This window comes from Hyaena hyaena, unplaced genomic scaffold (assembly GCF_003009895.1).
Source record: "Hyaena hyaena isolate Hyena2069 unplaced genomic scaffold, ASM300989v1 scaffold_1253, whole genome shotgun sequence".
In the NCBI taxonomy this organism is placed as follows: domain Eukaryota; kingdom Metazoa; phylum Chordata; class Mammalia; order Carnivora; family Hyaenidae; genus Hyaena; species Hyaena hyaena.
In genome coordinates this window covers 410,705-423,619 of record NW_024081892.1, presented here as the reverse complement: position 1 = coordinate 423,619, position 12,915 = coordinate 410,705, and the positions used below count along the sequence as shown (strand labels likewise).

The 12,915-nt window shown below is 36.4% G+C and overlaps 2 protein-coding genes across 3 annotated transcripts in view; one reads left to right on the top strand and one right to left on the bottom strand.

Moving 5' to 3' along the window:
* FAM98B (family with sequence similarity 98 member B) overlaps nucleotides 1–7,132 on the top strand; it is a 38,184-nt gene extending 31,052 nt beyond the window's left edge. Inside the window, exons 7-8 of the mRNA XM_039223072.1 lie at nucleotides 2,575–2,742; nucleotides 5,051–7,132. Of these exons, the coding sequence (XP_039079003.1) occupies nucleotides 2,575–2,742; nucleotides 5,051–5,437 (555 nt within the window). The 3' untranslated portion in view covers nucleotides 5,438–7,132. The remainder of the gene's footprint in view (nucleotides 1–2,574; nucleotides 2,743–5,050) is intronic.
* Nucleotides 7,133–8,937: 1,805 nt separating this feature from the next.
* The window catches only part of RASGRP1 (RAS guanyl releasing protein 1), a 78,591-nt gene continuing 74,613 nt past the window's right edge, over nucleotides 8,938–12,915 (bottom strand). For both annotated transcript variants that reach the window (XM_039223069.1, XM_039223070.1), the window contains exon 17: nucleotides 8,938–11,491. In XM_039223069.1, the coding sequence (XP_039079000.1) occupies nucleotides 11,357–11,491 (135 nt within the window). In that variant the 3' untranslated portion in view covers nucleotides 8,938–11,356. The remainder of the gene's footprint in view (nucleotides 11,492–12,915) is intronic.

Below are 12,915 nucleotides of genomic sequence, written 5' to 3'. Positions count from 1 at the left end.
TCCTTAGCCGCTAAATTTTCATGTTCATGATATATTTCCAAAATGGGGTTTTTTGATGAAATAATATGTATAAGTAGATTTAATATTTTTGATACATATTCCAGAGTTGCCCTTCAGAAGGATTATATATATTAGTATAGTTAATCTGATTTCTTTTCTCTATTATTTTGCTAGTGTTGAGATAAGACTGTGAATATAATTTTATAGTTTTTTTTTCACTGAATATATTGTGATCATTGTCCCATATCTCTAAAAGTTTTAATACTCTTGTTAAAATTAATATTTAATTTATTTCTTTTTTGGGGGATGTAATTCACCATCTAAAGTGTACAGTTGAGTGGTTTTTAGTATATTTACTATATTTTTGTAACCATTACTACTAGCGTCTAGTACCAGAACATTTCCAGAACCCTAAAAAAGAAACATGTACCCCTTAGCAGTCATTCCCAATACCTCCTACCTGCATTCCCTGGCAGCCACCACTATGATCTGCTTTCTGTCTTTTTGGATTTACTTATTCTGACAGTTCTTATAAGTGGAATCACACAATATGTGGCGTTTTATGTCTGGCTCCTTAGCATAATGCTTTCAAGGTCCGTCCATTGTTTTTGAATATAACAGTACTTCTTTCAGTATCCTTTTTATGGCTGCATTATATTTTATCATATATTGATGCTATAATATACTTTATACATTTTTTCCTGTATTAACTACTACTACTAGGAATATTAATATACGTTAAGTTTTGTTTATAGGTTTCAAAGTATATTCCTATGTTGGATTCCTAAGTGGAAATTTACTGTGTCAAAAGTTATGAATCTTTGAAAAATTTTTTTTAAGTTTTTTATTTATTTTGAGAGAGAAAAGAGTGGGAGAGGAAGAGAGAAGAAGGCGAGACAGAACCCAAAGCAGGCTCTGCACCATCAACATAGAGCCCAATGCAGGGATCGAACCCATAAACTGTGAGGTCACGACCTGAGACGAGATCAAGAGTCGGACACGTAACCAACTTGTGCCATCCAGGCACCCCGAAGCTTATGACTCTTGATGCTCTTGATTTACATGGCCAAATTGTTTTCTGGAAAGTTTTTATGAATTTAAATTCTTGCCAGTAGAGTAAATGAAATCTTGTCCTTACTTCGGCTTCTTTAATATTTAGAATATTAACAGTTTGATTGCTAATGTCATGGTTAAAAAAGACTGAATTGTTGTAAGTTGTGTATTTTCATTATTAGTGAAGTTCAACTTTTTTTCATAAGCTTATTAGTCATTTGAATTTCCTCTTGTTTCGAAATTTCTTTTTGTGTCTTGCCTTATTTTCCCCTTTGGGTCTTCCCGCTTTCCTTTTGATTGAGCTTTATATATATATTCAGGAAGTTAGCTAGTTGATTTATTTGTGGAAAATATTTGCACGTTTTATTTTATGTTTTTGATGTATAGAAATTTTAATCTATAATATAGGCAAGTTTTTCAGTTTAAATTAAAACTTGAAACACTCAACTCTTTAGTTTTTGTGTTTCTCTTTGTTATATGGTATACTTTATTACTGTTACATTTTTTAATAAATTGCTTACAGTTCATTCCAGTGCCATCCCTTTTCTTACCCTCTTCTCCCTTTTCTCACTGATATTTGATGCCTGCTCTGTCATTTATTGCATTCATGCATTTATGAGGTTCTGAAACTCATTTGCCTGTTTGGTTTCATCAATCTGTTTTTCCCCCAGTTCTGTTTAGGCTGAGGTGTGATAGTGTATTGTTATCTGTACCTGTGCCTGGGGGTCAGCTGGAAGTTTATTAATAAATAGGCACGGCTGGGACTCTGTATTTTCGGGGAACTGTTTAAGCTTTCCAGGTCTCATTTCTTTTTCCATCTGCAAAAGGGGACAATAAAAGCATCCATTCTTTAAAAGGATATTTTAAGGATTAAAGAAATGACTATTAAATGCACAGTATCCTGGCATGTTTAGTAAATACTCAAGGAATGTTAGCTGTTAAGACTGATGATAGTATCATATCACATATCAATATTTAGTAGCTCTCTTTCAAAATTCTTTTAGTTGTACTTACATATATGGCTTCTGGATTAACTTTAGATTCCTTTTTCTCCCCCATCCTATCAAAAACCATTCCAGTAGAATTATAATACATTTATAAGCTAATTTGGTGGGAAAATGACATTACTGAATGTCCCTATCCAGAAACTTGGCATTTCTCTCTATTCATTCAAGTTTTCCATTTGTTTTTATAAGCTTTACTAATGTCTCCTCCTTAAAGGTCCTTGATGTGATTTTTGGGTAAAGTTATTTTTAGCTATTTTGTTATTAACTAATATGGATGGAATCTTATTTGTGTGTTTTTTAATGACTTGTTATTCGTGGTTATGTGTTCTTAATGGAATTGGTTGGTCTCTTTTCATGCTGCATACAAATGATGAGCTATTTATAATGTCTTTTTTCTATTTGAAAAGATCATGCTTGTGCATTATCTTTTTTTTTTTTTCCCTCTGAAGATTATGATCCCTTTCGTTAATTGAAATGTTCTTTGGTTCCCTTTCCCCCAACTTTGGTTATTCAGGTAAAAACAGATGACATAGCAAGAATTTACCAGCCGAAGCGTTACGCTTTATCACCGAAGACCACGATTACATTGGCACATCTACTTGCTGCTCGTGAAGACCTATCCAAGATCATTAGAACAAGTAGTGGCTCCAGCCGAGAGAAGACGGCATGTGCCATTAATAAGGTTGGTTTCTCTTTCTGTGCAGTGGCGAATGAATTTATAATATCCTCGTTTGGTGCTTTTACAGATTTTATTCCAATTTTGTTGTACAGCCTGGTAAACTCCTAGAAAAGAGAGTGGTGAAAGCATTTCTCAATGATCTAGGCTTAGTTATGTTTCGTGTGTGCATGTTCATTTGAATTTCTGTATTCATAAATGAAGCCACAGTTTTCTTTAAATTGGAAAAATGAAGGATTTTTATTAATAGCTTTAGCAAGAATTACTTGCCTTCTTTCCAAGAATGTAATTTTTTTGTCAGTAAAAATGTGTAGTAGTTAAGTACTAACAGATTCATTATATCCTTGATCTGTGCTTTAGAGTCATACAGATCTGGATTCACATCCTAGCTCTATCATTTAGAGAGGAATCACCTTGGGCAAGTTACTGAATGGTTTGGAGGTTCCATTTTCTGATTCAGAGTATAGTCCATGTCTCTAACACTGCTCTTAAACAGGCTCAGAGTGACTGAATTACAATAGCAGCAATAGTGATAAACTAATCTAGATTTGTCAGTTTGGCTGACATGTACTCTATATTTAGAGCACTTTACAGCAGAGTTTATTACAAAAGAGCAAAAAGTCAGAAGGGATTTGGGCAATTTTAAAACATTGCTCCTCACTCGGTATACTGAAAAGTGTTCTCCATACAGAATGTCTTCCTAGAGGGATGGTTGTATATAAAGTCAGTTTACGAATTATTGCTAAGTTAGTCACCAGTGTTGATTCCTTTCTCTTCCATTTTAGACCAACCTTTTCTATCTTCTGAAAGTATTGTCTTTAAATATGTTTCTTAGTATCTTATATCAGGCGATGATCTAGTCTTGCCACATTTAGAGTTCTACTTCTTAAGTGACATTGCCCATCTCTTTTCCAAGTTTATGATTTATTTGAAGGCAAACTTACCAGTTTTTGGAACTGTGTCCCCATAGAGCCATCAATGTGGCATGTTTGATGGAGAGACCAATGAGAGTAACAACCAAGAAAAGCTATTTTTCACTTTGATTGGGATATTATTGGTGACTTTAAAAGAGTGTTTGCATTCTTGAACTTTGCCCCATAGTAAGGATGTTGTACTTTTTGTTTTTAGTTTATGATACAAATTACTAAAACATGGTTATGATGAGAGGATCATTGGAAGTAGAACCCAGTTGATTTGTAGGTTATTTTGGTTGAGGCATTTACTGTTTTACCTTCTTTCCTCAAAGAGAATCTTCACCACTGTCTATTTCTTTATGGGCACACAAAGCAGCTCCTTTCTACAGATGGGGACTTAAACCAAACTCTTCCATGGCTTATCCTTCAAAGTATTATTAAGTATGATTAAGAAATCCATTAAGTCTTTATTTTTTGTATAATAATATAGTAACTAATATTGAAAGTTTATGAGGCTAAGTTTCAAAGAAAGGAATAGTTCATTGAGAATCCTTTTATCTCTGGAACGATAATAGTCATTATACAATACAATAGTCATTATATTCATCTCTAACATCTCATTAAACCTACATGTTAGCATACATACGTCATACTTTGTTAAAATAAAATGTGCTTAGAAATATAGAGTCTTTTATTAGATAACCTATGACCAAATGAATGACAGTGGAAAGTCCAGAGTTGTTGTACAGGTATTAAGTTAATTAATATGGGGTGATGTATGTTGAAAATGTTGAATGTATATTGAATAATAGTTGATGTATATTGAAAATGTTTTGCTCAAAATATTTTAGTGTGGTGAGTACTACATTTGTTACAGAATTTGGTAAGCAGGGGCACCTGGGTAGACCAGTGGGTTAAGTGTCTGACTCCTGATTTCGGCTCAGGTTATGATCTCATGGTTGTGAGATTGAGCTCTGCATCAGGTGCCACACCGGGCAGAGAGCCTGCTTAAGATTCTCTCTCCCTCTCCCTTGCCCTTGCCCTGCTCATGCATGCATGTGCACTGGTGCACACGCTCTCTCTCTCTCTGTCTCTGTCTCTGTCTCTTTCAAAAAAAAAAAATTGGTAAGCAGATTTAAATAAAAAATTAACAAAGCCCTTAAGTTTCAGAAATATCCCCCAGATTATTTAAAGATAATACCACGTTGTGAGGAATTTGTCATAAATCACATTTATATTTTCAATATTAATCTGTACTGCATGTCTAATACTTTCATATCCTTAAATATTTAGATTGTGTTTCTTTATTAGAATAGCAACTTCAGTATCACATTAAAGGATTTATCTAAATTGTAACATCTAAAATATTAGAAACTGAAAGGCAGTGTTTCTTTACACAGGTGCTGATGGGAAGGGTGCCTGACAGAGGAGGAAGGCCAAATGAAATTGAACCACCGCCCCCTGAAATGCCCCCTTGGCAAAAAAGACAAGAAGGCGGCGGAAGGGGTGGTTGGGGTGGAGGAGGTGGTGGGGGTGGTCGAGGAGGTGGTGGGGGTGGAAGAGGTGGCTGGGGAGGTGGGGGAGGTTGGGGAGGTGGTGGGGGAGGAGGAGGAGGTGGAGGAGGAGGGTGGGGTGGAAGTGGGGGAGGGGGCGGCAGAGGAGGTTTCCAAGGCAGGGGAGATTATGGTGGAAGAGGAGGGGGCTATGGTGGAAGAGGAGGGGGCTATGGTGGACGAGGTTATGGAGATCCATATGGAGGAGGAGGTGGTGGATATAGAAGATATTAAAGACCACCAAAATTAGATAGCAGTGCTTACTTCTTGGTAGGGACATTAGGTGTAGTGTTCTAAATAACATACTTGAATGTCCTCTTTCAAGTAAACACCATGTTAGATTCCTTGGTATCATTCTTGAATTGGGTTAATATGTAAGAGCATTGTTTTATACTACCATTTGATCTCTCAGACAAAGTGAGGATTTTTCCATATTCTGTGTATCCTTGAGCATGTCTTTTTAAAAAACAAAAAATGAGCAAAAATTATTTTTAAAAATGTAAATATTTATTACCATCAAACTTGGAAAATGGAAAGTATTTTATTGTCATGATTGAATTTAGATTGTTACCTGTATTTTATTCAGGTTTGAAACACAAAAATTACCCCCCTTGTAATGGAAAGGAATATAGACTGTTGCCTCATCTGTATTCCTGTGGCTGTGTTTTGTATTTGTTAATTATTCTCTATGAAATAGGGAAAGGGACTGATCTGATAGTTGTGTTCAATAGGTAGTTGTCATGACTTGTTCGCTCTTGTATAGGAAACAATTCCTCTGGCCAGGATTCTGTTAAAGTTCTGTTAACTGAAGCTCACGTCAGCTTTTTTTTTTTTTTTTTTGCAATGCATATCTGATTTATTTTCCAAGTGGATATGAAATCTGATTTTGTTTGACAAAGCAAAGTTTAAGACTGAGGTTAGAATTCTTCTAAAGGGATGAAGACAAGTAATTTTAAGTTATGGTAAATTTTACAATAGGGTAAAAATATTCATATAAACTGGTCTCTTCATCACTTGTGCCATCCCTTTAGGTGTTTGAATGTTAAAAGGCAGGCTGAGCTGTACTGCTCAGTAGTAGGGCAGTAGTTTCCAGAATCAGTCCATCAGAGGCAGGATTCACGCATCCCTTAGAAATTCTTATTCACAGCTAGATTTGGGAAACTGGGTTAGTGAATGGTTACATGTGGTCTGGTGGTTGGAGCAGGTAAAGGTTTGGAGATCAGGAATTGTGAATTTGAATCATGGCATGAGCCCAGGGGTGCTGTGGGCTGAACTGAGCATAGCTCTCAAGGATCGATTTGTCCTCATCTCTCAGATGGGGACTATGACACTTGCTCTCTTCTCAAACTGTTTCATTAAGACCTAAGTATAGGTGCGATTTGTTGAGGGCTTGTTGTAAATGGCTTAAGAAGTGAGCCCAGTACTGCAATCTTCTCTTAGTACGGAGAGCTAGATAGGATAGTCACGCATGTTTTTTCATGCCCACTGTAAAATGTCCCGGTGTGGGCTCCTGGTTAACACCTGTGCATGACAACTTTCTGTGGTCTAGCAAACTCCACAGATAGAAAGTGGAGTACCAGTGAACACATGGTATTTGACATTTGGCAGTTTCGTTGTTGTTGTTTTGTTTTGCTTTACAGTAAACCCTGTAGTGAGATCTAAAATAGTGTTACAACTTTAAAAGTAACTATTGTGTATACTGCAGTCTTTGCCATGTATTTTTCATGCTAACTCTTGAAAGAAATTTGTTGAGGATAGGAACACATAAGCTTTAGGTTAAAGTTTCTAAAATAGATTTTTAAAATGTGTTTATATTTAATGAATATACTTAATTTCATTTGTGATGGGTGGAAAAAAGCTTTCCATAATTAAGAAAACACTTTTTTTCAATAGCTTTGAACTCTGAAAAATAAATAATTTTTAAAAATATGTAATCAAAGACTACTGGAGTATAGTTGCTGATACACAAGAGGTTTTCAACTACTTTCAACTTCTTTGATCACTGAAGGTTTATGGCAAATAATTGCAGAAACATTAATTTATCCATTTCTGTAAGGCCTCCATGTACCTTCATAGGATTGCTGTTGGGTTATCCACTGTACTCACTGTAAATCTTATCCAAGTTTATCGCTTTCTCCTGGAATCATATTGGAGCTGGAACCGCTCCTGTTTACACATTCCTGTAAACATCACTTGCATGAAAACCAGGGTGATCTAGTTCCTGATATCTTACTCTTCCCTGGAAGGTGGGATTTTCATGATACCTTTTTCCAGTAAAGATTTCTTCTGTAGAAGAGTGTGCTGTACATCTAGGCCAGCAACAGGCAATTTGGGGCTTTGATGTGAAGAGCATAATGTAAAAAATGTTTTATAATTTGTGGGCAGTGCATATGTAGAGTATGATAAATGGTACATGACTGCTTCCTACACTGTAACACCTTTTGATGTGCCTCCTCTTCATTCTACTTTCATTTTTTCCTATTACCTTATTTATCCTCCCCCCTGCCCCCCCGCCTTGATCTAGCCTTTGGTATCGAATAGCCCATGTAGACATGACCTTACTGAGAGATTCTGCATTAAAAAAAGTAACTAACCTCTTAAACATTAAAAAAAGGGGGGGGGGCACCGGGTGGCTCAGTCATTTAAGCATCCAACTTTGGCTCAGGTCATGATCTCAGGGTTTGTAGGTTTGAGCCCTGTGTCAGGCTCTATGCCGACTGCTCAGAGCCTGGAGCCTGTTTTAGATTCTGTGTCTCCCTCTGTCTCTCTGCCCCTCCCTGCTCACACTCTTTCTCTCTCTAAAAAATAAACCTTAAAAAAAAAGTAATCTCTCAGCTGGACTCTATAAAGAATATGTGTTCCCATTCATTTAACACATGGGCTCTCAGCAGAAGAAGGGATCAGGTGTTTTCTATTCCCTTGTGTTCTGTAGATCAGGGAAACCTTGCCTCACTAGGGGCAGAAAAAACGATTTGTGACCGACCAGAGAATGTTCTGAGCAATGAGACTAAACCGTATAAGGAGCACAGAGTAAAGAAATTTGGACTAGGAACCGGGGATGGAAGAGATGACAGAGAGGAGGCAGTTTAATCTCTTCTTCAGGGTCAGGTTGTCAATTTTTATATGAAGTGTTATGAATTGCCAAAATGATAGCTACACCCACATCCAAGTGTACCCGAATGCATTCCACAGTAGAATTGAGTGATTGGAACTTATCCCCACTTTTCATTGGTCTGGTTAAACAAAAGTTGGCTGAGGATGAAGGGAAAGCTATGGCTGTCTCTTCATCACTCTAAGTAATCATGAACACCAACTGCTCTGGGTGGTCTACCTGGACTGAACTATGCTCTACCAGTTTCATGCACAACTTCAAAGGTCTTCTTTACTTGCTAGTTTTCTTCGAACTGTACAATTAAAGACAAAAGCCAGAGAGAAATGACAATCTCAAATTTGTCTCCTTCATTGTTAAGTATTCATAAACAATATTTGGAGAGCACTGTAAGTCCTGATGCAGTTAGATGATAAACGGTTGAATCTTTTTGTACTGTTATTTCTGCATGTTCTAAAAGGATTTAGAAAAACTTACACCAAATGATTAGTTGCTTTGCTTTTCCTTCCAGGAGAATTCAGTTTGGTTAACGGAATAAGGGAGTGGTATCAGCTGTGGGTTATAGTAAAAATTTAAGAGAAGCTTCTGTATATTCATGAACTGGAAGAAACACAAGAGAGCTATGTGGTAGGGATCCTAATGTCTTTTATCATATAAATATTACACAAAGAGAACTTACATTAGATATTTAAAAAAAAAAACAACCTTTACAATCTGTACACTTGTTTTTTCCTTGCAGTTCTTTTACATTGTACATCCTTAGACAAATTCACAAGTAGTCAGTAAAAAGGAAAGTCATTTACCAAAGAAAATGAGAAGTGATGTTGCTGTTGACAGAACAAGATTTGTCCTTGTTTTGACAGATAAATATACGCTCAAACTTATTTTAAGTCAGGACAAGACAAAAATTTGTATTCTAGGCTTGACAAACCAAAATTTTTTCCAGATTATTTCTATAGATTCCACTAATCCCACGTAGCTCAGTGCAAATAATACTAATTTACAAACTATTCTTCTTTGGCTCTTGCTGGACTGTAAAAAACTTGTGATAAAACTACTGCTTGTAGTAGTTTTCAGTGATACATTCTGGAATGCTTGAGACCCTCTAGCCATATATATACATTTGACTGATTAAGGGAACTCGGACCTTTGGAATTCTAGGATTACATATTACACAGAAACTAACAGGGTCTGTATTTTGGATGAGGGTAAGGAGAATGAAAAAACATTTGTGTTACGTGATTGTATGTATAAAGAAATTGAGCTGTACCACCTTTGGTCTAGATCAGAGGAAAAGAATAGTGAAGAATATGAATTTTAAGGATGATCATAAATTTGTTCCATATAAGGTAAGTAGCAAAGTGCTTCTTAAATTAGATACCAGGTGATGTACTTAAAAGGTAGCCTTCTGGGGGGATTTCTGAGTTTGGATTTAGGAAAGGGTAAATTTGTGTGTCAGGTAATTCTTTGAAACACTAACTGAAAGCTGTTCACTAGCTTTATCACTAAAGCTCAGAACAAAGAGGTATGAAAATGGAAACTGGTCTTTCATCAAAGAAACTTCTGGAATAGTCTGAATCCTCCAAGGAAGCAATACTGTATATGGTCTTTGTATTCTGATTAAGATTTGGTGTTGATGGCTTTAGGTTTGGAACTTTTAATTGTTGAGATTATGTTCTTGGCTGTTGGTCAACTTGTATGAATTTCAAGTCTGCTTGGTACCAAGCTTTCCAACATGGAAGGTAAGTTGCCCTCAAAAAGAAATTGAAAATAAGAGCTTTTTAGAGAAATCAAGAGCCTGATCAAAGAGTTTGTAAACAGTTGCCTAGACAACTAAACAAGTCCATTTATCATTAACCTTCAAAATAGGAAGCTCACAGGATTCTTGTGATTTTGCTCAACAATACCATTTATGTGGTGAGCAATTTATCTTGTAACAAACTGAACTTTGTGGATTTGTGTAAATGACTAAAAGTTGTTTAATTCACTTCCACATTTTATGAAGGAGGAAACAAAATTCCAAGCCACATGCATGCTTGATATTGTATATACATACTATACACATATACACTCTCTCGGCTGTTACTGAAGCCTCTGATCCAATTAGCTTATTTCTAAATAGTATTAAGACAGTATAAGCACAAATGCGGTTCAAAATAGTTACTTCAGAAAAAAATAATAAAGATGGCACATGAAAAGTTTGACTCTTTCAAAAAGTTCCTAATTCTATCCAATGTAGATCTGTGAGGACAGACCTCATGTTGTAGTATTTTAGTTACCTGGCCAGTCATGTCTAAGGTGGTATTTGCCATGTTTCCAGGTGTTTGTTTAGTTTGGCTTCCTACGACTGTGAGACTAAAAGTAGGAGTTGACCTGTAATTGGAGAATATTTCCCCCGATCTGTGGCTCCATCTCTAGATGTTTACTCCTAGGTAGATATTCTCATGTGAGTATGAGCCTATGGAGGAAGGAGTGGGAGAAGGCTAGTTGATCAGATCTGAGGTAGTGAAGTGGGAACCAGGTTTGAAAAGAATGCTGGAATACAGAGGAAGTGAAGCTGTTTGTGGAATATGTTTTTCCAAAGTAAGCTTTGCATGGAGCAGGGTAAATCCCTCAGCTCCCAGAAAACCCATAGAAGGAAGCAAATTCATTTTCCAGGGATTTTAGTTCTAAGGAAGATGTAGCTAGGCAGGCCACATAGGGAAGCTGCCTTGTTAGAAAATTACAGCCATGTTTTTATCAACCTGTTGGAATAGTCCCCGGCGTGGAAAGGGGGTTGGGGGAGGGTTGGTGATGGATGTTTATGGCATTAATGGCAAAAATATTGCATTCATCAGCTTTCTTCCTCTTTGATTCAAGTGACTGGAAGAGAAAACAGTTCTAGTTACTAGGTTAAAAAAAAAAAAGTAACTTGTTTTTCTCTTTTAAAGTAACCTTTTAAAACAGCTCCTCAAGCTAAGGTTCACCAGCTGTTTGTTACTCATTTTAGGTAAGTGAAATCTCTGATACACTCATTGACACACTGGGCTCCTTGAGATTCTGGGCTAAGAACAGTTGCCCTGCTCCATCTGAGCTAAGACATGATTGCTTCTTGCAAGTTGGAGGGTTTCTATTTTCTTCTGTGCATATTTCAGTTGGATCTTTAGAGCGTCATTATCTGCTTTCAGGGTATTTATTTCCTAAAGGGAAAGGAGAATCAGGTATGTTAATAAAACAGCAATGAATAGCAAATCAGTTCTAATATTGGGAGTACTACACTTGATTGGCATTTTCTATTCACTGTGGCTGAGAATTTAAAAACTATTTTCAAGACAATTATTTTGCTCTGAATAGAAAATAACAAGTTAAATATAAAATGAGCATGTGCAAACAGCAATTAGTTTTTGTTATATCAAAGATACGAATGGGTAGCAGGTAGAATACATCATTCCCAGGCGTTAGGTAGATAATAAAACCTTTGGATGTAGCATGGTGGGAGACCTAAACTTGGGCAGAAGTGGAGTGTCTCTGGTCAGGTCTGAGGTATGAAAACAGTGATTTAAATTAAATATGGTTTTCTAATTTTTCCCTCCAAATCATTGAAAACTAATGGATTCCTTTGATACAGAATTTTATCCTCCTCCCTCAAGTGGCCCTTTAGGTACCTAATTCTCTGTGGCAGTTAATTCCACTCTTCTGACTTTTTTTAAATTGAAGTATGTTTGGCATATGACGTATAAATTTAAGATGTATATGGAAATTTGATAGTTCTATTTTAACACTACTATTATAGCGATAGTACCGTTTATGTTACATAATTATCCTTTTTAATAATTGGAATAATGTATGTTCTGGTGTAGCAGGTTTGATGGTTATAGTACAGTATTGTTGTTTACATTCATTATACCATGTGTTACATATTTTGGGCTTATTTGCCCTTGTAAGTTTGTGCCCTTAAACAACATCTGTACTCTCTACCCTCCTTCCCCTGGTAACCACTTTTTTTTTTTTTTTTTTTTTTTTACAAGTTTGGCTTTTTAGAATTCTATATATAAGTGGTGTCATATAGAACTTGTCTTGCTTTGACTTACCTCACTTAGTATAATGTGATCAGCGTATGTCCATGTTGTTGCAAATTCCTTTCTTATGGCTAATTCCGTGTGTGTGTGCGCACACGCGGGGGCATGTGTATGTTGTTCCTTTACTGATCAGGTATGGACACTTAGGTTGTTTCTGTATCTTGGTTGTAAATAACGCTGCAGTGAACAGGGGGTGCAGATACCTTTTTCAGTTAGTATTTCTGTGTTCTTCAGATAAATACCCAGAAGTAGAGTTACTGGATCATATCACAGTTCTGTTTTTAATGTTTGAGGAACCCTTCACACTGTGTTCCATAGTGGCTGCGCTAATTTACATTCTTACCAACAGTGCATGAGGGCTCCTTTTTCAGCACATCCTTGCAGACACTTGCTCTCTATTTTCTTGATGCTAGCCAGGTGTAAGTCGGTATCTCATTGTGTTCTAATCTGCATTTCCTTGATGATGAATGATAGTGAGCATCTTTTTATGCACCTGTTGGCCATCTGTATGTATTCTTTAGGAAAATGTATCTTTCGTCCTTCTC